At 40.1% G+C, this 25,915-nt stretch overlaps 1 protein-coding gene across 5 annotated transcripts in view; it reads left to right on the top strand.

Moving 5' to 3' along the window:
* The window catches only part of FGD4 (FYVE, RhoGEF and PH domain containing 4), a 169,141-nt gene that overhangs the window by 77,147 nt on the left and 66,079 nt on the right, over positions 1–25,915 (top strand). The window contains exon 1 of one of the 5 annotated variants that reach the window (XM_010954106.3): positions 9,293–12,251. The exons of the other annotated variants lie outside the window; for them this stretch is intronic. Within the exon in view, the coding sequence (XP_010952408.2) occupies positions 12,236–12,251 (16 nt within the window). The 5' untranslated portion in view covers positions 9,293–12,235. Of the gene's footprint in view, positions 1–9,292; positions 12,252–25,915 lie in introns of those variants that run through there. 5 annotated transcript variants of the gene reach the window in all.

Genomic DNA, 25,915 nt, shown 5'->3' on the forward strand with positions numbered 1-25,915 from the left:
TACTGTCCTCCATAGTGGCTGCACCAGTTTACATTCCCACCAACAGTGTAGAAGGGTTCCTTTTTCTTCACTCCCTCTCCAGCATTTATCATTTGTAGACCTTTTAATGATGGCCATTCTGTGTGGTAACCAAGAACCAGGGGAACCAGACTTGAATCCTACTTTTGATTTGGGAACTGTATTAAATATCTCATTACATGTCTAAGTTATTTAGATTTATATGTGAATTTTATACTTTTTACCATTTTTAAACAAGTGCCACAAATTCTTAGTATGAAAAATGTATGTTTCCATTTTTCAAAAAAGGAAAATATGACAGCAAAAGGAAAAGAATCACATTTTTCAATGGCTCCTCATTTTTCTTTGTGTATTGTACTTCAAATTCTAGCACTTTCTGCCATTTAAAATTAATTTTTGCCTATCAGTTGGTGATTAAACCCGTGCTGTGGACTGAAAGCCGAAATTAAAACAGTTCTTCTGAGTTCACAGTGTAACTTGGAAAAACTAATATTTATTTATGCAAAATGTCTAAGATATATTCAAGCAGGAAATCAGTTCTATAAATTTCAGTAACAAAATACTGAAGCAACGTGAATGTTGAGGCGAGAAATGGATATATGATGTTGTTGTTTTTTGATAATAGGAAGAAAAAACTTCAGTGTTGATGGGCTCCGTCCAGCCTACTACCATTCTTCCAGTAAACGTTTCTTCCCAGCTGCACAGGTCTTCTCTGAGGCCCTGAAGCACTCTGTGGTTTTATCTGTCATGGGTATATTTTACAGTTGGCTGTCACCTTGTCTCTCTCCCCAACTAGATTGAGCTCCTAAGGCTACAAACTGTTTTACTCATTTTTAAATCCCCAGCTTTTGGCTCAGCAGAACCCTTACTTACACTTACATTGTTGAACTAAGGCTGAAGAAAAAATGCAAGGTGAAGGAACTCACCCATATTGCCAGTGACAGTTGTGTGTTGCCATTTCAGCAGCTGGAAGATAGGGAAAGATAACGCACCTTAGGACCAGGACGTTAACCACCTCACCCAATGTCCTTACTTCTGCAAAGAGCCCCAATCCAACAAAGGGAAGTAAACAGTTCCTTCTCAAAGCTCTGAAGGTTTTGGATCCATTCTTGTCCAGCTGTCCCTGACTAAATCGGGTGCTGTTAGAGGTCATGGATTTTGTTAGTTATTTTCGTATTCCCATGTGCTCACACAAAACCTAGCAAATCAAAAATGCTAGATTACAGCATCTAATGAAAGACATGAGGAAAAGAGCCTTTCCTAGACATTTTCAGAATGTTTGGGGACCACTGACCAATTTGAAAGGTATAATCAAACAGTAGAGCAGTAGACTTAGGGGCATCAATGATCTTTCTGAACAAAACAGAAGTCCACTATAGTACTTACTTGTTTTGGTTTGAAGAAATCTTTCCTGCCCGTCCCTCCTGTTCTTGCTACACTGACATTCAGGTCTGTGCATGTGGTGCCACGTCAAACAACTTCATTTACTCCTGAATTAAATAATTATTAATTTCCTGCCTCTAACAGAAAGGATAAAAGACAGGCAGACCAAAACTGTATTCTTGTAGGTGTGTATGAGTACTGTGTCTTTCAGATAATACAAATGATCATGGGTGGGTAAGGACCAAAATTCCATAGAGGAAGATAGGGTAAATTGAAAACTGTGGTTATGTGGTATCACTTTTAAAGGGCAGTCAAGGGAGTCGTCAAAAAACTAGATAATCTATCAGACAAGTCCAACCCAATCTACAACCAGTACCTTGAGTTTAATAAACAATGGGCTGTTAATCCCAAATTAATGTATGATGTAATAACTAAAATGGTCAAAATCAAAACTTAAGCTCTTTTCAGAAACCAGGAGAAAAATAACATTAGTAATCTGAAAAAAAGCCGTTTGAAAAATGACAGGATCTGGAACTAATTTCCCTTTCTAAAGTTGGGGTTAATATCATTAGCATTTTCTGTTTGCACTGAATTTGCAAGATCTTTCAGACACCATCCTGGTTAACAGTAATTATGGTGAAACTGACAAAGGTTATCTATTCTAAACATGTATGCTTGCTTCCATTAACGGATACCGTAAACTACAAGAAGTGTAAATTATAAAGTGATCTTTTAGCATAAAACCCTTAACGTTTAAAATACAATACAGTTTATGTTAATAGAATAAAAATCCCTCACTTCAAATTCTAGGGTAGTTTTTAGATGGTTTATATATAAATGATAAGAATGAAAATTCTTTTCTAATAGAATGTCTCAGGCCTATGGATATAGCAAAACGTTAATTCACTATTTAAATGAAGAAAAGAATGGGAAACTTAGCACATAATTTTGAGATGGTAATTTTTCTAATGAATACATATCTATGACATAATATTGGGAATATTACTACATAATACTGTAGTAGGTCTGGAAATTACCGTAATTTAAATCAGGCAATTTCAGGTCTAATGTGTTTTTAATGAGTACCCCCCCCAAAAGTGCCCAAATGCTTAGTAAAGCTTCTTTATTAACTCATTTAAATTAAGAGATAGTGTGTGTCTTCTTTGTACTTGCGAACTGTCCTTGTCTTGGGGAGGGAGTTTAGTTATAAAAATAATTTTGTTGCGCTGTTGGTTTGCGTCTGAGTTTCTCCTTCCCTAAGTGACATTACGTTCATCTTTACACGTACACTTCGTTTAGGATAGCTTGCCCGAAGTAGCAGAGCCACATGATGTGCATTGTAGTTTTCTGGTGTTCAATATGCATTACCATTTTGTCTCCTTGATGCCTGTTTCATTTTTACCTGCTACTGGGTGTGTTTGAGATGACTGTTTCTTTAGGATTGGCTCTTATAATTTAAAAGGATTTTTTCGGCGGGGTGGGGGAACTATAGCTCAGTGGTAGAGCATGTGCTTAGCGTGCACGAGGTCCTGAGTTCAATCCCCAGTATTGCCATTAAAAATAAATAAATAAATAATAAATAAATAAATAAACCTAATTACTTTCCCCCCGTCCCCCCCCATAAAAGGGGGGGAAAAGAATCTAAAAGGATTTTTTCTAATCCAAAACTAAAAGATGTTAATGTTTAAATTGTTATTTTTCATTATGCCAATGCCATTCTTTCTCAAATATTTCTTTACCAAGTTTATTCACAGTTACTTTTAGGTGAAATGTAATCATGAAATTCTCTTTATTTTTTATTATCATAATTGATATCCTTAGAATTGAGCCACAGGGTTAGACAGTCTTCATATCATCTAGACTGATCTAGAGAATATGATGGAAGTTTTGGAAGAATTAACTTAAAATCATTCTGGAGATATTTTCTCAAATTGGTATAGTATATTTACTCAGAAATTTTTTTGAGGGGGAGGAAGGTAATTACGTTTATTTATTTTTGGAGGAGGTACTGGGGGTTGAACTTAGGACCTCATGCATGCTAAGCATGCACTCTGCCACTTAAGCTATACCCTCCCCCTAGTATATTTACTTTTAAATTTACTGTAGTGCACTTACTGTTTATGCTGCCTGATTCCTAGAGTCATAATTTTATCATTGGTATAATACATTTATGTTAATTTTATGACAATTTTAGGAATAACTTAAAGATGAAGGGTTATTATGTGAAATATACAAAATTTCTATGAAACACTACCTAGGAATATAAATACTCCTTGTCTTCTAGAAGTTGCTGTCTCTAGAGCAATGATCTGTGAAGGCTTATGTGCCCCAGGGGGTACAAAAGATGAAACACTGCAGTGCAGGAAGCAGATCCTTTTGGAACATTTTGCCTAAGGAATTAAAAAAAAAAAAAGACACTTAAGCATTCCTAACAGTTATAGACTTACTCTGGCATTTTTATCCAGTCAGATGTCATCAGGGACGTCCTGTGTGTCAGAACATGTGAGGAACTCTGAGGGAATAGTGGGGGGTGGGCAGTGACAAGCTCACTCACCTCCTTTCTGCCCGTGACACTGTAGGCATGGCTGGTTAAATAGACTGAGATAACGTTATCTTAGATAGTGGAATTCTGGCAATACTTGGTAATAAGTGACCATAAACATATTTTGTAGCACCCAGGGGTTTGAAGGTTATATGATGGCATAGTACTTAAACGAGTTGTCAGACCAAAGATATTGTATCTTTTTTTTTTTAACAAAAAATGCAGATTTTCCCTGTTGACTAGCCTTTCATGATGTAAAAAGAAGTGTCTATCAGTACATATTTAGCAGGTTCTTACCTAGCAGATATATTCAAAAAAATAAACACAACGTATCTTTTTGAAGTTAAGGTGACATTTGAATGAGTGAGAAAGTAACTAGTCAGCAGAGGGAAGTGCTCTTTGGACAGAGCATTTTTTAAATGATTGTTTGGAAGTGTTTCTATTATTGTGTCATTTTCTCACCAAAATTGATACGTGTATCTTTTCTTTTTTAAAAATTAAAAAAAAAAATTCACTTCTGTGCACACAGCCAAACTTAGAGATCTCTTTTACCTTGTTTTAAAAATTTGGAAATAGTTTTAGTAGGTTTCAGACCAAATTTTCAAAAGTGAAAAAATGGTAACACCTTTTATGACATCAAGGCAGATGGAAGTTCACTGGAAGAATTGCAAGGAAAATCTTTGCATAACCGGTAAATGGGACTGAAAAATGTGTATCATGATTTAGTGAGCGTAGCCGACAATGTACTTCTTCCCTTTACAACGGGGTATCTTTCTCAGCTAGGGCAATCATCAGAACCACGTATGGACGTAAGCTGGCTTATGTCTACTGTTTCAAACGTCTGTATCACGAAATATTTAACCAAGACACTTTAAAAAAAAAAAACAAAGCATATTGAATTACATTGTTTTCTCAAAAACAGTGTTTTTGTCTTTACATTATCCTTCTTTAAGTTCTATTTTTGTGTTTTATAGTATGCATTTTAGCGCCGTAATACTGTACTTAACGTATACGTATACACATTCGTGCGTGCAGGAATGGGTACGTACATATTTGGGAGTGCGATGCCCAGATTTCATACTGAGAGGATGTGCCATGAAAAAGTTTGGAGACCACTGTCCTAGAAAGCCTTTCCTGTCCCTCCCCTGTGCACCTACAAGTGATGGGCAAACTTGTCAGTCACCATTTTACTCGTCTGCTCTCCCTTTGACTTATTAGAACAGACCATTTAATGAGATTATATTGTGTATTTGATACAGCGTGCACGGGGCTCATAACAATGAATGAGATAGCCATGATCCTTGATGTCCAGAAGTTTTCAAAACAGTAGGAAAGACAAATACTAAACAAGGACATTGGATGAACATTTATTTAATTATAGGTATAAATAAAAGTTCAAAAGGAAATCCAGAAGTAGTGAAATTAGTCATATGTGAAGACCGTAAGGCCATAGGAATTGGAAAGAACAGTGTGGCTAAAGAAAAATGAGATTCCAGGAAAGTGATAATCAGGACTTTCTAAAAAAAATTCCCAAGGGCTTAGTAGTGTGCCATGTATACTGTATTGAGTCCCGTGTTGGGACGCCGTAATTCTTTGTAAATAAGTGGATAAAACAATTTTGGAAGGTATCTCAGACTGATGGCTCAAAATTTTCATTGACTCACACAGAGTTTTTTTGAGTTTTGAAATTTAAATTAAAAATCATTCTCTAATTTGCCGCAGGGAACTAATTCATACTGTTTTGAACCCATTTGTGTTATCTGCCTAGACTCTAAACACACTTGCCTTTGTTACCTGTGTAGAGGATGAAGATAAGCCATGCCCCATACATGGTGAGCTGTTCGCCAACATACGGTTTCTTATCTTGAGTTCTGCTAGTGGTTAATGCTCAAACTAAAGTATGTGTCTTAAAGACTATGGACATTTTATAATCCTTAGGGTAATATTAAAAATCTGTTTCAGCATTATTGGTAAGGTTTGCAGTTTATAGATTGCCAGGATAATAATCTAAAAACTTCAAACAAGTAAATTTGAAAGTACCAGTTCATTAGTTAAGCCCTTATGATAGAAACAGGATTAAAAAAAATTAGATCCCTTTTTATCTTTGATCTTATTTCCTACCATGAAGACAATAACTTAGAAAAGTTATCTGAAAGCTTACTGCAATGTGGATCAACTAATGTTCTGTCTGTCTTTCTTTGGGATTCTCTTTATTCCTGTAGCACACTTCTGAGATGGCATCAAAAAGGAAGCTTCTTGTTTAATTGTGTCATTTTATCTGAGGGATAAAAGGGAAGAAATAAACAGAGTGGCTGGTTTGCAAAAATAGGATGGTGCTGGTTTTATTTAGGGTGTCTTTTCTTTCTGCATTCTGAGTTTGCCCTTTAGGAATATTTGGGCAACACAAGAGGCCTAGACAGCTGTGTTACACCAGCAAGCTGCACACTAGGGCACTGGGGAAAGGAAGACAGTAGTAAAAAGAAATCTGGATAAGGTAGCTGATTAAAAAGGGGGAGAAATGAAAGCTCTCTCTCTTTTCTCCCAAGTTAGGAGAAGTAACTGGCTGTACTTCACCCTTTATCTGACCTGGCTAGGGCAAAGCCTAAGTTTTATTTTCTTAAAGCCTCAGAGGAGCCTTTTCTGGAAGCTGCGTGGTTATTTCAAAGCTGGAAAAAATAATTGTTAGGTTCCTGTGGAAATTTATGAAAAGAAAACATTTTTCTTGACTTCCTTCTCAAAACCCGTGATTGATGGAAGGAACGTGGTTTGGGAACATATTTTGAAAGCAGAGTGGCAAGAGATGAGACTGGAAAGGTGAGCAGAGGACAGTGCCTTCAGGCCCTGCCTGGAGTTTGCATTTCATTCTCAGTGCAGTCAGCCGCCATCGAGGGTTACCAGCTGGCAAGTGGTGATCGTGGTGCAGGCCACAGTGAAGTTTGCCAGTCTGCCACAGATTTCCTCACTTTAGGGCCTGAAATAAGATCCTTTTCCTTCTTTTGCTGCCCGGTGAAATCTTACTTATCCCTCGAGATGAAGTCCAAACCTCCTTTTTCCATCGAAGGAAGTAGTTTCCAGGTATATGGAATGAGAGCATGGAGCTGAAAAGAGAGGTTGGTACTGGGGTTAGATGTTTCAGGATCTTGTGCGCAGTGGGAGGAGCTGCAGCCCTTGAGTGAATCGATTGTCCACAGGAGATCTTGAAGAAAGGGAAGAATGCGAAGGAACAGTACAGACAGTCGTCAGGCCATGCTAGAGAATTCATAACCATGAGCAAACAGATTGAGGGACAGTGGGACAGGCCCCCCTGAGGTTGGGTGGCATAAGTTGATGGAGGAAAAGTGATCTAGTTGCAACAATTTTTTTTTAATTTTGGTAAAATATACATAACATAAAATTTACCATTTTAGCCATTTTTAAATGTGCTATTCTCTGACATCAGTATATTCACGTTGTTCTTCCACCAGCACCACTATCTCTAGAATTGTTTCATCTTCCCCAATGAAAATTTTATACTTATTTAATAGTTGCAGTAATGTTTTGTTTGCAATACACGTCAACCACGGTGCTAAAACTCTATATAGGGGGACATTGTCATGGTAGGACAGAGAGATGCAAGGAAGGGGCACTGAACTGCCCGAGAGAGCATTTGCAAAGAGTGACTCCCTTGTGAGATGGGTGAGGCAGAAGCAGAGGGAGGGGTTGAACAGAGAAGAGAAATGAACGTAGGTGCCCAGCGACTTAAGTGCTTTGTGTATGTTTTTTATTTGGGGTAGATTAGGTTTACTTATTTATTTATTTTTAGAGGAGGTCCTGGGGATTGAACCCAGGACCTCGTGCCTGCTAAGCATGCGCTCTGCCACTTGAGCTATACCCTCCCCTCTTTGTGTATGTTCTTTAATGAAACTATTCTCAGATCTAAGAATAGGTTCATTCAAGAGTTTAGAGTAGGAGAGGTAGAAATGTAGCTGGTGGCAAGATGGGAAGTGTAGAACTCAAAATCTCAGAATTAACCACTTGATAAAGTGAATGTGATTTACTTACAGGAAATGCATAGCTTGTCCAGTCTAGGATAGTTACCTGGCATTGATCGAGAGGAATCCAGAGAAATTCTGTAAGAACAGTAATGGTCATAATTAAGGAAGAAACACCGTATGTATCAATTAAGTTTGTTTCTGCTTTGAATTTAGGTAATATCAGTTACCTGGAATTAGAACAAAAACAAAATTGAAAATTAAAAAAAAAAGTATGCCTTTATCTTAAAGAGCCGGCCATGATAGGGGAAGTGATGAGATAGAAGAAATATCACTAACCTAAAAGTGTGTTTGCCTCCGAGCGAATGAGTGATGTGCTGCAGGAAGTCCACACAGATAATGTCAGACAAGCTATAAATTGGGGCATGAGGATCCATTCCATAGTTGAGATAAGAAATCAGTCCTTTCATTCTCTAGAAGTAAGTATTTTTAATTAGAAGAGAATCATTGAGGTCAGATGACGTTTCAGATACAAGGTTTCTTCTCCGAAACTGCATACCTAAAATACACAAACTATCGCTATCCACACGCCGTTAGAAGGATGTGTAGCGTCTCGTCATGGGCTTCCAAAGTAGAAGAGTAATGGAACCGAGTTAAAACCCAGAATGGGCAGCAGTGTAATCCAGGATTGTGTTGTCATCCACCTGGAAACACTGGTTTGGGAGGTGCTGTCTACCTGAACAATATATGTGGTTGGGACTTTAAGTGAACATTTAACTAAAGAATTAATATAAAAATCACAGGAAAAAGATACAGTGAGCCAGGGATTATCTACTGTTGATGATGAGAAAGGCAATAGGTCTACTAAAAATCACTTAGCTTTGAGTTTATACTATCCAAGGCAAACCATCTGTTTCACAGCCTCCTGCTTTTTTAAAGAATAAATTGCTTTTATTTGCTCCTTAATCTTTTTAAATTAAGAGATAATTTATATACAGTACAATTCTCCCTCTTTAGCTTGTAATTCTGAGTTTTGACAAATGCTTACAGTCGTTTAACTGCCACAATGTTAAGATGTGGAGCAGCCCCATCACCTTTGAAAATTCTGTCCTACCCTTTTGTAATCAAGCAGTTCCTCCTTTTTCCCTGTAACCTCGGATTTATTTTCTGTTCCTGTATGCTTGCCTCTTCCAGAATGTGGAGCCTTATACATGGAGCCTTTTAAATTGGCTTCTTTCTAATGCACACACGTGTCCCCAGTTCATTCCTTGAGTGTTACGCCGTTGTACGGGTGGACCACAGTTTGCTTATCCATTCACTGAGTGAAGATCAGCTGGGTGTTTTCCAGCTTTTGGTAATTATGATAAAACCTCTGTAAACATTCTTGTGCAGGTTTTTGTGTGAATGTACGTATTCATTTCACTTGGTAAGTACCTAGCAGTGTGATTGCTGGGTCATATGGAAGTGATTGTTTATAAGAAACTGCTGTGGCTACTGTTGGGTAGCTTAAATTTAGTTACAAATTTGTGGTGGATGCTGAATATAATTGCAGATTATCTACTGTGGACAGTGAGATTCAGTGATATTTTAATTACCACTTCCTAGTTGCAAATCATATTTTGGTTTTCTAGTTTTTGTCCATATAGATTCAAAATTAGATTCTATTGTATCTTAATTTATTGTGCAAAACTGAATTTAATTTATTCAAGGTTATTATCTTACTAGTGTTACTGGCCAAGATTTTTAACATCTTAAACCTACTTTTCTCTTCTGCAGAATGGTAATTATTATTCCTTACCTCACCTGTGTTATTCCTTTTACAGAAAAGCATTCCATTCTGTAAAATAGTGATAAATTATTATTACCTCACAGTGAGGATTTAATGAAATGCTGCATGGAAAGTGCTTACCAGAGCACCTGGCACAAAGTAAATGTTAGCTACGGAAAAAGAAAAGGTATTTGTTTGAAAACCAAACCTGAGATTATAATTTACACATTGCCATCAAAACTCAGGAAGCACAGAAGTTGGTGCATTTTCATGACAGGGAAACATTCTGCTTTTTACATCACTGAAATTTGCCAAGGCTAAGTGGTTTTGGAATCAAATATAAACAGTTTCCCTGTCACAGTGAAATTTAAACACATGGGTAGAGTTTGTGAAGGACATAGACGATAATTCAGGTTTTTATCCTTCTTTCTTTGACTCCTTTTCTCCATGTTTGAATTGTCTGTTCTTTTTAGATTAAAACCTATTCATGCCTAATGTGCAGATTTCTTTTATTAAGAATTATTAAGTTGATAAGTCCACTGTTTGATGAGCAGATGGAAGTTCCTGTGAGTCCCATCTGAATATGTAACACATAACCCTCACGCTGCGTCTGGAGTGTTGCCCACCTGCCCTGACTTTAAGCAGTTCCCAAGCAGGTACAATTGAGCCAGAGCTTTAGGCATCAGGGAGTGTCAGGACCCTAGACAGGAAAGTCTCTGCCCGAGTGGTTCTCCACGTATGGTCCCTGAATTGCAGTCCTGGATGAGTAGTGTCAGCGTCACCTGGGAGCTTGTTAGAAATGCAAATTCTGGCAGCCATTGTGGAAAACAGTATGGAGATTCCTCAAGAGACTAAAAATAGACTTACCATATGACCCAGCAATCCCACTCCTGGGCATATATCCTGAAGGAACCCTACTTCAAAATGACACCTGCACCCCAATGTTCATAGCAGCACTATTTACAATAGCCAAGACATGGAAACAGCCTAAATGTCCATTGACAGATGACTGGATAAAGAAGCTGTGGTATATTTATACAATGAAATAATACTCAGCCATAAAAAATGATAAAATAAGGCCTTTTGCAGCAACATGGGTGCTCCTGGAGAATGTCATTCTAAATGAAGTAAGCCAGAAAGAGAAAGAAAAATACCACATGGTATCACTCATATGTGGAATCTAAAAAAAAAAAAAGAGAGAGACAAATTAACATATATAAAATAGAAACAGACTCACAGATGTAGAATACAGACTTGTAGTTGCCAGAGGGAAGAGGGGTGGGAAGGGATAAACTGAGAATTTGAGATTTGCAGATACTGACTGGTATATATAAAATAGATAAACAAGTTTATACTGTATAACACAGGGAAATATATTCGATATCTTGTAGTAGCTCATGGTGTAAAAGAATAGGAAAATGAATATATGTATATTCATTTATGACTTTGTGCTGTACACCAGAAATTGTAAACTGACTATAACTCAATAAAAATAAATAAAAAAGAAATGCAAATTCTGGGGTTCTACCACAGATTGGTTGAATTCAACTCCTGAGGGGACCAGGCAGTGTGTATTTTAAAACACCATCCAATTTGACATAATGTTGTAAAATGACTATAACTCAATAAAAAAAATGTAATAAGAAAAATCAATAAAATGCCATCCAGGTGATCTGATGTGTGAGAACCACTGCATCTGGACACACTGAGGAGGGCTTTGGAGAGGTGACTTTGAACTGTAAGAGTGATGTCTGTGGCTTGTTACTTCATTGTGATTTTTACAAATATTTTAATTGACACTAATTTTTTAGGGCTATGCAGAATTTTGGAAATACTGATTAAATGCTATAAACTGAAAAATAAATAATATCTTACCAGTTAAATAATGTTCCGAAATAAAATATAAACTTTGGTTTTCTTAGGAAATTTGAGGAGTATTTATCCACTCTGCACTGTTTATTCAGTAAGATCAGCGAGCTGTGCTCAAATGGATAGGCAGTCGTTAAGTGGCAGAATAATATTTGAGATAATTCAGAATGACATTTTAACATCTTCAAGCATGTGAATCTTGAATCTGTAACCTCTCTGGTCCAGGGCATGGACCCAGTTCAAGTGGAAACAAACTGTTTTCATGCTGGCTTTTTGGGAGCATTACTAACAGTTAAGGAATTAGTCAGTTTATAAACTGTCCTATTCCCAAATGCATTTCTAGTGCATCTGAAGTGCCCATGGACCTCCGGTGTTGTTTGTTTTACTGTAAAAAACAGACATCTCTCCATCCTCCAATACGTGGTCTCATGAAGCACTCTGCAGCAGCCCTCCTCTGGGGAGGTGTGGCATTGTATGCACAAGGTCGTCCTCGAGCCGTTAGGTCCAAGAAGGTCCTGAAGTGAGCAGTGCACCATCCGAGCTCCCGGCTGGCATGTGGGGTCTGCAGGCCATCAGAGGCTTTAAAGCCAGGAGTGAGATTTTATTACATGAACTTTAAAAGAGTAGAAGCCAAATATTTGCTTATTAAACCAAAGTAGACTGATTATCAATATACGTGAAAGCATGTCCACTGATCAAGGTAAGTGGTTTCATTTTCTGATGTATATTTCTCTCTCTCTCTCTCTTTTTTTTTTTTTCCAGTGTGTGGGTCAGTCTGTAACACAGCATGCTGAGAGACATGAAAGCTGCAAAGTTTGGTTTTAAGTTAAGAATAAGGTTCATATTATTTTTTCACTTTAACGTTAAAATGTGTACTATTTTCATGGTTTTTAGCTCTTCTGGGGGCTGTTTCTGGGTCAGTGAACTACAAGTTTTAATATAGTTCTGTTTCTCTGACTCATTCTTAGTAACATTAGAAAAGTTTGAAACTTTAGTCACTGATGGGAGAATGAAGAGAAAGAAAGCAAAAGTTTTCTCTTTTTTCTTCCATTTCTGGTGCGAACAAAGCGAAGAAATGTTTGCCACTCATCCTTTTCTAGGACTGCTGCATGGAGTGCTGTCCTGTCCCAGCAAGCAGGCAGACACATCCCGCCGTCCCCGTCTTCTTGTTTTCCATGTAAGACGCTGAGCTGTTGCAGGGACAGGCATGGTTTTTTTTTTTTTTTTTTTGATTGCTAGTGGCATTAAGCCACTGTTTTTTCCTCCAAAATTCTAGAGGGCATATTAATGAGAAATTGATTCTTTCAAAGAATAATGAAACTCTGCTGTGTGGTAGAAATGTAATCATGTGACAGGAAATTTCTGCTAAAAATATTTTTTAAAACTGGTATGGGTACGTTTTGTGAAGCTGTTTTCCCATCGTGGGTGCATGGACCTTCCTGAAGAATGTCTACCCTGCTTGTCTGTGCTGTTAAAACAGGGTGAACTGAATCTTAGGCAGTCTGCACAGTCACCAAGATTCTCTGGTAGTGTCACCTCTTTGCTTCTTTTGGCCTGGGGAGGGGGCTGGGGGGTTGCGCTGGGTGTGGAAGCCCAAGGGCGGGGTTGCAGCGAGGACGAGGCTCCCTCCCACAGCTGCACAGCCTGGCTGGCCCTGCTCCCAGGTTCTAGGAGCTGCTAGAGATGCTGTAACCCCGTCCCTGCCTGCCCTGGCCCCCTCCGTTATCCAGGAAGAAGCCTCAGTTCCTTTGCAAGGATTCCACTTGTTCTTGTACCAAGTTCAAGGCTTGTGGGCTCTCTCCACCGTTTGCCATTGCACTGTAAAATGGGATTTTTTTTTTTAAGCAGCGAAAGGGAAGTATTTTCTTTCTCTGTTAGTGAAGTTCTCTCTTCCTCTGAAACGGCGTCTGTTGTTTCTCATTCCACCTTCAGATACTTAGGGATGGTTGGAGAGAAGCAGTGTTCCCTCCTGAAAAGCAGCCCGGGTGGAGAGAAAAGTGCTTCCCGGAGTCTTCTGCTCTAATGGGAAGCTCTGTGTAATGCGTGGCCACTACAGTTTACACGTTCCTTTTAAGGTTTTTAAACTGAAAAGCCAGTCATGTAGCACTTCCTGTCCACACTGCTGGGTTATTTGACTGCTATTTTGTTGTCCAAGAAAAATTTTAAATATGTACATTTAGTGTACATGTTACTTGTAAAAGTTTCATCTCTTTTTAATGACTTGAAGAAACTTTCCTTTTTAAAACTTATGCTTGTGGGCAAACTCCCATGAAAACTGAAAAGAGAAAAATGGAACGTGAGGCATGGCTCAATGGGAAGTACTCTCCAGTCTTTGCAGGGATGATGAAGCGGCCTTCATTTGATATGCATTCAAATTGTGTGTAAATTAAATTGCAATTCAGGATTAAGACTTAAACTGGAACAGCCCTCCTTAGACACTGGAATACCAGTCATTCAAAAAAGAAAAAAGCCTTTCCCTGGGTGCTTATGAGGTTTATGCATCCCTGCTACCTTTCTGACCTACCATCTGGCCATCATGTTTATGCTGTGCTATTTCTTATGTATAAATTAGGGAGCTAACTTTTATCGGTCTGAAATTTATTCTTCAAGGTCTTCACCCTGATTTAACTATGCTCTCCGACTTAGCCCTCCCACAGTCCCTGTCACACTCTGTGTAATGGTCTTTCCCCTGCTAGTCGGCCCAGGGCCTGCAGCCGGCAGTCATACGTTGCGGCAGATGGAAGGAGAGTGCCTCAGAAAAGAAGAACAGTGTTAGTCACGGAAGCTGGTGGTTCTGCATGGTGGTTAGTAAACCCTGGCCTGGGGAAAACCTCTCTTTCCCCTCTTAGACAAAAAACCTGCCAAGTTGTGGTAGCCTGGCCATCTCCATGTCATTATATATTTCTTATGCTTGGGCCCCAAACCCTCGTCTTCCTTGAGTCTTTTTTCTCTTACCAATCTGTTAGTCCAATCTGTCAATCAGTTCTACTTTGAGAGATATCAAATTGACCGTGTCCCTTTTTTTTTATTAAGTGAAAGCAAGTTTATTTAGAGAGACACATTCCATAGACAGACTGCGGTCCATCTCAGAAGGGAGAACAGCCCTGGAGCGTGGGTCATCTCGGAAAGGGAGAGTGGCCCTAGGAGATGTCACTCCAGAGACATAGAGAGGCGTCTCAGAAGGCAGGAGAAGCCCCAGCTGACCATGTCTTAATGCCTCCACTGCTACTTGCCCGGTCCAGGCCACACTCAGCTTTTCCTTGGATTATTCCGGTAGCTTCCTCTCCACCTTTGACCTCCTGAAGTCTGTTCTTCACCCAGCAGCCTGAGTGCTCCTTTAAAAATGGAAAGCAAGGCATGGTCTCCTGTGCTCAGAACCTGTCAGTGGAGTCCCATCTCTGCCCTCTCAGGGACATGCAAAGCCCTGCCTATCCTGATGCCAGCCTCTGCCCTGTTAACTCTCTGCCCTCAGTGTGCTCCCTGCTCATTCTGATCTATCTGTGAAGTCTGAGAGGCCAAACTGAGCCCACTTAGCAAGAACTGAGACGAAGTCGTGGGGTGGGGGGTGGGCCTGGTAGTGAGAATGGAGCCTTTGGAGGGCTCAGTAAATGATTTCGTGTTATGAATTACAGGGTTCTCTTGGGAGAGAGGAAATAGATGGGAGAAGTTTTGGAGAGTGAGACCAAGAAATTTGGGGAACAGTTTGCATGGAGAAAATTGTGGCAAGATGAAGAGAAAATATTTAAGATGTTTTGCTATGTTTGAAGGGTGTACTCCCCCCTCTATTTTTCCTTCCCCTCCTTTTTTTTCTTTTTTTTTCCCTCCTGGGTTTAAGACAGTTAACTCTCTGAAACGCTGCTATAGGGAAAAGGTAGGAAAGGAAAGAAGATAGAATAAAATGTAACAACCTAGAAATGTTTCCTCTTTATAGTTCTGTAGAACTTGATCTGAAGGGGTGGAAAACCAGTACAAGCAGGGGCTGCATGACAGGTGTCACCGCACAGGGGACATGTTTGGAGAATGAAAAGGAGGAGCGATAGACTGTTTTTATTTGATTCAAGATTTCCTTGAAAAAGATCGCACTGAAACTAGATTAATTTGTTTAAAGAAAGACTGTGAAGCTAAGGGAACCAACAAGTGCAGAAACACGCAGAGATGTGAAAAGATTGTAACGTGTTACAGGAATAGAGAAGATCGGAATGCGGCTAGAGCGTTAGGGGTGTGTGGCTGAAGCCGTCACCGGTAGTTTGATGTCTGATGGTAAAGGGTCTTCTATGGAAATTAGAGTTTTTTCCTGTGGATCTTGCAGTCCCGTTAAAGGATTTTAAATAAGAGAGTAAGAAGATTGGTTTCAGCATTGAATGAATTCCATACAAATAGAATATATACCTTAACACAAGAAAGCAAGGAAGGGCCATTTACATGATACAGAACGTTCAGTTGGTTACCCTTCCGACCAAATACTTCTCTGTTATATTTATTACGGACGTTGCAGTCAGTTCAGTAGAGGCCAGTAGTCACACCGTTTTAACATTTAGTAGTGTGACGCACACTTAACTTGTGTCCAAAGGGATATGCGACGTGGTTTTTGTTTCAGAGGAGTAGAAGTGTTTGAATTACTGTCTGCCCTTTAATGTTTCAACTAACCATTCCTTTGCTTCATCAAGGCCAGTGCCCGTGGTTGCTGAAGTTTTGAATATTTGCCGTTTTCAGTCTTTCAAGGCAGGTAACCTGTGTGAATTTGCCATCTCTGAGGGAGCCATGGCCTGTTCCATGTTAACCTTTTTCTTTGTAGGAGCAGTGATATTAGACATAACTAAGTGTGACTGACTTAATGCTGTTTTAAAATTCAGAATGGGAAAAATGGTTACATTTGATGGCTTGGCTTATTTTTCTTCCTAACTTCCTTTATCTGCCAACCAGAATATATATATATATATGTATATATACACACATATGTGTGTGTGTGTGTGTGTGTGTATAGGAAATAAAAAGTAAGCTGGATGCAGTATTTGCTTTCTCAGTTTTGCATGACTGGAAACAATCCCCTGCACTGTTAGAAGCTCAACACACAACACTATTGTGCTCCTGGTCTAGGAAGCTGGCCTGGGGCAAAAATGAGGCCTGCTGGTCCCATCACACAGCAGTGAGTTAAGGAAAGCAAATGTCAGTGTAAGCTGTTCAATATTAAATTTTAGTAAAAGGAGATTTATATTAATATTTGTCTTACAGGAGTATCAAAATAAAAAGAGTTGAGATGGATTAGAGACTGTCACCAAGCCCTTTTTGGAAAACCACCTAAAACCACTTGTCAGGTTTTAAATTTTTAAAAATTGCCGCTAGTCAGTCAGTGTCTGCATCTACCTGTCACCGGTACCTAAGCAGTGACACTAGAGCAGTAAAAATGTCTCTAATTAATAAGGAAGTTGTTATGTAACGTCCTCACAGTCACCAGGTAAATAAACGATCATGTCAAAATTTTGACCTTTCAGCTTCTAGTTTTCCTAACCTACCCTGTTTTCTCCTAGCGGCAAAAAAAAATACACTTTCCAGATAAACATGGCCTTGCTTCCCACAGCAGGCCTGGCCGCTCCTGGCCATGGACCCCAGTGGTAGTGTCGGTGCGTTTGAAGTAAGCAGCTTTCAGGTTGAAGGACTGGCTGGCCCTACGGAGCTTTCCCCACTTGGTAGAGTTCATTTTTATCCATTATTGCCATGAAGCTAAATTTGGGTTTGAAAAGTGAATGAACAGTGCCAACAGCTACAAAACAAAGTGGGCCGAGCCCTGAGAATCGGTCAGTGATTTAAAGCCGGCGACGGGAGGTAGGCGCCGTGAAGAAGGCAGAGACTCATAGAAATTAGTGTTATCGGCAGTGTTAGGCTGGAGTGTTTTGGCTGCTGGGAAAAGGTTTAGAGAAGTCAAGTTCAGAAAAATCAGAAAAGCGGATACAAAATAAAATCAGCAAGGTCAGGAAGTATTTGCTTCTGAAAAGGATGTATTTTTCCTTTTGTGAAGAGAAATAGTAGTCCATTCTTGGTTGCTGTGACGGACATCATGAAAAACTGTTCTGTTTGGTTTTAGCAACATGCATGTCAAACCTTATGAAACATTTTGGCCAGTTTGATTTTCTTCTTCTCTCTGGACCTGCCGATAAATTTATTGTGAATAAATGGAAAATAGTTTGGCAATGGGTAAAAGGAAGAGGAAAAGCCAAGATTCTGGCTGATTTATGAACCAGACACCTTGAATAAATGAGTTGGCTACTGTAGCTCTTGGGAGAAAAGCCATCTTTTGCCCTTCAAGTTCATTTCTTACATCTGTTTTTATTTCTTTTGGAATTTATGAAGTTAAGAAAAATTTTAATTATATTGATTTCAGAAGTCTCTTCTTTCATAGCAAAGATTGAGGAGGCCAGATCATAGTTTCGGCTCTGCAGGCCACATGGTTTCTTTTGTACCACCTCACTCTGCCACCTTACTGAAAAGCATCGAACACAGTATGTACAAGAATGAGTGTGGCTGCATTCCAGTAAACCTTCACTAACAGAAGTACGTGGTGGATTTGGCCAATGAGTTGTGGGTGGTAGCCTCTCATTCAGGTCTGTTTTAATCCTCCCTTTGAGGGCCTCACGGGCTGTAGTTTGCAGTTCCTGCTTGAAAGGCATTTTAACCTCCCTACCTGAGGGCAGGCTGAAGGCCTTACCGACCCTACACAGTACCAGGCACTGATCCTGTTACAGTGCCCTCTTGCAAGCTGCTGTATATTTTTTTCCATTCCCTTTTGTTTAATTGTATAGTTGACATACAATATTATATAAGTTACAGGAGTACAATATAGTGATTCACAATTTTTAATTCACGTTTATCATTATTGTAAAATATTGGCTATGTTCCCCACGTTGTCCAAGAAGCAAAATAAGTGCTTATTGAATTTAATAAGCAAGCAAGCCTAGTTACCTCCCCCAACAAAAGAAAAAATAAATTATATATATGATAGTGAGTGTTTAAAAAACCCCACAAGATCCCCCCCCAAAATGCCTACCTTACTTTATCTCATTGGATTCTTGAGAGGAACAAATGAAATAATGCCTGTAAAGTGCTTTGCGTACTGCTTACTTGGCTCAGAATGAATAATATTGTTAGATTTTATTAATACCGTTATTACTAATAGTAGTAAGAACAGCATTAGCATTTGCAAGCAAATTTATAGTAAACTGTGTAAGTTTTAAAGCACTATGAAATCCCAAGTTGTGATAGTTAATATTTTTGTGACATTCAGGATAAATATCTCCGTGTGTGTGTGTATGTGTGTGTTACTGAAGGACATAGCAGCAGTGCATCCTTCTCATTCCCTCTCTGAAGCTATGCACTGCGGTGCATTTATACAAACTCCTTTTGGTGTCTAGAAAACAAATCAGTTGAGAAAAGGCTGTTTGAAAAATAGCTGTTTTTTTCAGGGAGCATAGCCTATTCCAGTACCCTGTACGGGTTATAAGTCTTCAGGAAGAAGTCGGCTTTCTTATCAAACGAAGGGTTTTGCCTGATCTTGGGGTTTAAACCCACAGGGAGATCACAGAACAAAGGCGCAGCTCTGCGTCTGAGTCCTGCAGCTCAGCAGAATCGAAGGGCAGTGGTGTGCTTTTGTATTCAGAGGTCTTATGATACTTGGCTCAATGGAGTGAAACTTCCTGCATTGTGCCACGTATCACTGTTCTCTGCATTGTTAATTATTACACTTTACATCCTGTTTTACAACCACTTTAAGAAAAGAAAAAGTCCCTTTGGAGATTTTTGTGTTTCCTAAATTGTAAGCACTTAAGTCTGCTAGACTGTGGGGTTTTGCAGGTGAGAGCAGGAGGGAGGTGGAGACGATGGAGGGGAGGTGGACTGGCAGGATTACAGAACGTAATTGCATCTGATTTTTTAACCTCCAGTTTTGGGCTCCGTGTGCAGGACCCTAGCGCCCTAACGCTGCTTTTGTGGTCAGCACATTGTGGGAGTGTGCAGCCTCGAAGCTGAGGGCGGCAGGGTCACGTCCAAAAGCCAAGGCCAGGTTGGAGTTTCAGTTCGTAATCTGAGAGTCCTGAGGGCAGCCAGGATGATTAGCAGGATGTCAGGAGCAGGCGGTGGTAACGGAGATAGAGAAGTGTGGGAAACAGCCTGGGCAATAGCTGTTAGACGTGGCAGTGCGTCCCTGGGGCAGCTTTTCCCAAAATGTATTCTGACACCAGCTCTGTGGGGGTGTTAACTGGTAATATATGATGGAAAGTTTTCCTGATATACATACTGGGTTCAAAGTTAAACAGTTTTTATTTTTAACTGTAGGACTTTTCGTGGCTTCTCATGTGGCCATTGCCATTGTGAGGACACAAGTTTTATATTGTCAAATTCGGCAGGTCACAGATGTTTCAGAATCATGGTTAGTTGGTTAGTTGGTTGTGGGTTGAGGCTGGGGGGTATTGAGAGATCCTGTTGCCAGAGTAGTGCTTCACATGATACACTTTGGGGAAAGTTGTCCTAGGGCACGTGACACGTGCTGTGGCTTTTCACCTGGGCTCTTTAATGGGCCACAGTGAACCCTGCGGAGTCCTGAAGGAACTGGCAAATACCCAGAAACCTGCTCGTGCTCTCGGTCAGTGCTTTCCCTCCCTCCAGCCTAATCACTGGACTGATGTCGGTTACTGTTGTTAATAAAATTAAGGAAACCAGTCCTTTTTATAGGAAGAAAGACAAATGATTTAACCCGTAATCACTGAGACTAAAAACAGCAACAACATGAGTCAAAGCCTCTGTCCAGCTGGCACTGTAAGGGGCAAATAGGCTTCCCCCCTCCTAATAGGCAATGAAATGATATTTTAAAGACGATGTCAAAGGGACTGTATCTGAAGACTTTAATGATGAGGCAGCTAGGGTGTCAAGGTTGGCCAGCCCTAGTGAATATCAGGGCAGACTGTTCGTCCGGGACAGTCTCGCCGGCTCCTGTCACACACACAGCTCTCTTCTTACTTAAAGGCACTGATTCCCTGTCATATTAGTGAGGAGCCTAAGTAAGCATTACCCTTTTCTCCTCTCTGTCCCTCCCTCCTTAAGCCAAGCCCCCTGCAGACTTTATCCTTCATTTGTTTCAGAGCCATTCCTTTCCTCTTCCGCCTCTGCCTTTTGCTCGTAGGCCGGGTTCTTGCCCTGTGTGAGGACTGACTGGGGCAGCTGCTCCCTAATCACAGTTAGCAGGGGATCTGGGGGTGGGGGCTCCAGATACTATGGAATTGTATGTATCTCTTTCCCTCTTTAAACCAGGAATTACCTGAAGGTAAGGCTTATGTCTTATTTCTCCTTCCGTCCCCGGAGTACCTGGCACTTTTCATTATTAGGGAGTTACCACTCAGCACTTGTAAGGAGGGACAAAAAGGAAAAAAGAAAGAAATAGAAGAAAGTAGAAGCCTGATGGGTGTTGCCCGTCATTTTGCAGTGGATCGTTGGATAGTCTTGGCGCTTACAAAAGCAGTTCGTACTTTGGAGGTGTAAAGGTGAGAGCTAGTAAAATTAAATAGTGAGTTTAAGTGGACACAGGCACTTAAATGGGCTTTTCAGAAAATGATTCATTGTTAAAAACCAGCAATTATGCCTAATACGGAGGAAAGTCAAATGGAGGAAAAGTGAAAGCAGTGGGTGGAACCCAGGACGCACATTTACAGTCATGGTCAAGGGGGAAGAATGTGGTTAAATTGTTCAGGGTTAAAATGACCTACCGTAAATTCTACTCCTCATCGAATGTCAGACACCATTTTATCATTAGTAACACTGTCATCAAGTTTAACGTACCAGGCCACGTACTTGTGAATAATTCATTGTTGTGTTAATTTGCAAAAGAGTATTAATTAACCGTAATTTATCCAAAATGGTCTACTGGGAATCTCTGAAAGTGGCAGAGCCACTGAAGCAAGTGGCAGCTCCTGAGAAAGTAAGCCAGGATGGGCGAGTGCTGGGTGGTGGCAGACGAAGATTTAGCCAGTGGTAAGGGCACATATAGGCAGTCAGGGCAAACACAGGAGGCAATTTAAGAGGCTGGAGGGAGGAGAGAGTACAGATCTGGTCCCCTGATCCACTACCCGGGCGTTTACACAGCACTGAGTATTATACGAGCAGTAATAATAATAACAAAGGGTCACTGAGCGCTTACCGCGTGTCATCTGTTGCTCTGGTACTTCCACTAGAATTCATTAAATCTTAGTCCTCACTACATTATGGTGGGGAGAAGCATGATGAATGCTACGAACTCTCTTATAGATCAGGAAACTGAAGTCAGTCAGTCAGTCACCCAGCTATTAGGTGAAATGAGAGTTTTATGACTAAGGTGCCCTGAAGAATGTTTAAATTGCTGTCAGGGTATGTTTAATAACTAGTACAATCGGCCAGGAAACAGCCAAGTGTCATGCCCCGGGGGTCAAGGAAAGCTGCCTGGGTGTGCGCGTGCGTGTGTGTGCGCACGGCATCGGAGCTGCCTTTCTGACACAGGTGATCGTACGGGGGGAGAGCTAACGTCGGTTATCAGGACCACCTGCGCATTAATATACTTAGAGATGTTTAAACGGTATATTCATCAATTTCAAAACTTAAAACTGTCAGGAATCTTACGCTCTGGCCAAAAGTGTGACAGCTTCAAAACTCAGCACTTACTTGGTTGCCTGGATAGGCATCTTCTCAGGGTTCTTTCTCATGGTCAGCACAGCAGTGATGCAGGGCGTTTTGATAATCAAGGGCCCCGTTTCTTCCACCTGGTTATGAAAAAGAAGGAGCCAAGAAATGAGTGTTTGTTATAAATTGGCGACCGTTTATTGGATAAAGTCCAGTAGGCTGTAACCTCCTCGGACTCTGGTGGTGTCAACTAGAGCTGCCCTTTGTAAGGAGGCAGAAAGAGACACATGTAATTGATTGTGGCTTCTCTCTACTCCCACCTTCCGCCCTACTTGTGGCTGCAGACACAGAGCAAATTTTGTGCTTTAAATAGCAAGAGCTTTTCCGTAATCTTGACCAAAATTCTTGGTCAAATACAGCCAAAAGGGGAACCTCCATCAGTGCTTAGTTGGGGGTGGGAGAGCTGCCTCCAGCCCCCTTCCACATGCAAGGGGGTGCCGAGGAGGTTTGGTCTGTACCTAAAATAACGCCATGCCAAGGCACAGCGGAGCACAGGGACCAGCCAGCCCCAGCAGACCCCGAGAGCCCATGTTTAAATTGTAGTGATACATGTAGTCTGCGACACATACATACACGTAACAGGTGCCATGGCCGTGGCCTCATCTGTGAGCTCCTACTTGGAGCTAGAATGTTGACAATCTTAGTGTGATGTGTTTCAGTTCATCTAACAGCATTTCAGCTTTGAAGGGGCTGATGACAATTCTTTATAGAAATCTTACTATCCTTTTCATTCCCTTCTGAGTAGCAGAAAAATTCAATGATATTGTTTGGAGCATGTTTCAGGAAAATAAAATATTTCTAGTTTGAAAACAAAAATTACTTTTGTGTTTTTAGAGGCTGTATTTACTTTATTTCATTGCGCGCATATGTTGTTGCATTTACCGTGGATACAATAGAAATAATTACCTTTTTACACATTTATATCATACAGTGGTGGGACCCTTAAAAATATTGAATATTCACAGTTCCTTCCCTTCAAGGCTTATTTTAACTTCATATTACATTTGAACTTCAAAGATCTGAAGCAAGCTACTTTCCCTGACAATTTAACTCTCTGCTATTCTGTGATTTTAGGATTTTCCAAATGCTCAGTCTGAAACATTGACAGCCATTGTGCATTTTAGTTAGTGGCTCTAATAAATGTGAATAAAATTAAAGATTATAATAAATGGAAATCTTTCAGTCAGTTGCTGGGATTTGGGGCTGCTACTGTTTTTATCAAGACAAACATCTGGGTAGTTCCACAATTCCAGATGTTCGGAAATCTGGGCTGTAAGGGAGATTATTTGGCTATAGTTTTTTTTTTTTCCAGTTACTTAGAACTCATGTATAAATAATCTTGAATGTTTCAAAATTTAACATTGGAATGGAAATGTTTGAAATTCTGTATAGCTCGAGTTCTCAGACAGCTGTGTCATCTCCTTATTGTTGGAATTTAGAAAACAGCTCTTATGAAATGGAAAATAAGAATGTAGGCGAAGGAAGAGAAACTTGTCAAAGGTCTCTGGAATTCATTTGTTCAACAATTACTAACTGAGCATCTAAGGGGATGTTCCTGAGACATTCCCAGAGTTTACATTCTAACCAGGACAGGCAGTTAACAAAATAATGTTAGTTTGTTAGAAGGTGACAAATGCTATGGTTTAAAAAAAAAAAACAAAAAAAACAAAAAATCACACACACACCTGTAAAACATGGTAAAAGTAGCGCTTATACTAGGGAGAGTGTCTGGGTAGCCCCACGTCAACAAGATGCAATTTGAGCCAAGATGTGAAGAGAAAGCAGTTTGCTGGGGCAGGAACATTCCAGCAGAGAAGAGCCAGACCCAAGGCTGTAAATAAAGTGCGCCTGGCCTGCGGGAGGTGCAGCAGGGGCCGGTGTGCCTGGAGTACAGCGAGCAAGCAGGCAGTACTCAGCGACGAGTTCAGGGGTAAGGGGACTGACACCAGGTCACGCAGAGCCTGTCAGCCAGCGTAAAGAGGTGACTTTGTAAACTGCGAGTGACGTGTGGCCCCATTGGAGAATTTTAAGCACCAAGGGTGACATGATCTGACTTGGGTTTTAAAAGGGATCTCTCTGGTCCTGGCTGAAAATGTGTACTGGGGACAAGGGTAGGAGCAGGGAGACCACGTGGAGGGTCTTAACTGTAGTCCAGTTAAAGATTATGGTAATTTAGGCCAAAACAGTAGCAGTGGAGGTGGTGGTGGTAGACGGTAGAGTTGGCAGAATTTCCTAAGGGATAGGATGTAGGGTGTGAGAGAAAAAGGGAGGACTTTGCGATGCTTCCAAGCTTTTTGTTCTGCGCATAGATGAAGTTGCTATTAATTGAGATGGAGAGGACAGTAAAGGTGGGTAATTTTGAGTGAGAGTTGGCAGACAAGGGAATCAGATTTGGGTGTGTTGAGTGTGAGTTAGCTCTTAGAAATGCTAGTGGAGATGCTAGGTAGGCAATTGAATATATTAATTTTTTTTACCTTTTATTCATTGAGCAAGGGATATGCTTTTTTAATTAAAAGTTTTGTTGAAAATGCATAACATAGAGGTTACCATCTTAACTGTTTAAAGTGTACAGTTCATTGGCATCCTAAGTACATTTACATTGTTGTGCTTCTGTGACCACTATCCATCCACAGAACTTTTGATCTTCTATAACTTAACTCTTGTCAAACAATAACTTTGTATTCTCTCATCCCTCCAGTCCCTACCAACCACCATTCTACTTTCTGTCTCCAAAGCTGACTACTCTATGTACCTGATATAAATGGAATCATACAGTATTTGTGTTTTTCAACTGGCTTATTGCACTTAGCATAATGGCCTCAAGGCCATTCGTATTGTAGCATGTATCAGAATTTCCTTCCTTTTCAAGGCTGAATAATATTCCATTGTATGTATATGCCACATTTTGTATATCCATTCATCTGTCAGCAGGTACTTCAGTTGCTTCATCATCTTAGCTATTGTAAATAAGGCTGCTCTGAACATAGGTTCTCATTCATTCCCTCAGCCTACACCACTCCTAATCCCCAAAGTTTGCCATGTTACCTTCCATCCCTTTCAGTACATTTATACGTGTATATATCTTACGTCTTTTTTAAAAATGGGATTATAGTGTACATATTTCTCTGCAGCTTTTTTGTCTTTCATTTAATAAAGTCTTGGAGATCTTCCCAGTCTTATTTTTGTTTTTCTGTTTTTACAGCTGCATGTGTTACATAATGTTGCTTTCACTGTCCATGTGCATATATTTTTACACACAGATGAAATTGTTTCTGTAGATTAGATTCCTAGAATTAGGTTTCCTAGGTCCAAGGAAACTTCTTAAACTGTCCATCATATTTCCTTCTTTAAGATCCTTTATGGTTTGCTTATTATTTGGTGGGGGGTGGCGGGGTAGATTTTATTATTGGGTGCTAACAGTTTGGGAAACTGAAATCATTTCCTGAAATAAATTTCCTTGCTGTGGATTTGTTCCCCTTGGCAAATGAGTTGTAAATCACGAGTTTTATAACCTGAATGGCTTTATTATTTTTTTTAAGTGCAATTGATCTCTCAATCTAGACAGTTTAAATGGCACATGGGAGGTATGACCCATATCCAGGACAAATGGGGAGTTTTTGAAAGGATGATAGGAGAAGACTGTTGAAAAATATCTTACAATAAATAGAA

The sequence above is a fragment of the Camelus bactrianus genome, chromosome 34 (assembly GCF_048773025.1).
Source record: "Camelus bactrianus isolate YW-2024 breed Bactrian camel chromosome 34, ASM4877302v1, whole genome shotgun sequence".
Taxonomy (NCBI): domain Eukaryota; kingdom Metazoa; phylum Chordata; class Mammalia; order Artiodactyla; family Camelidae; genus Camelus; species Camelus bactrianus.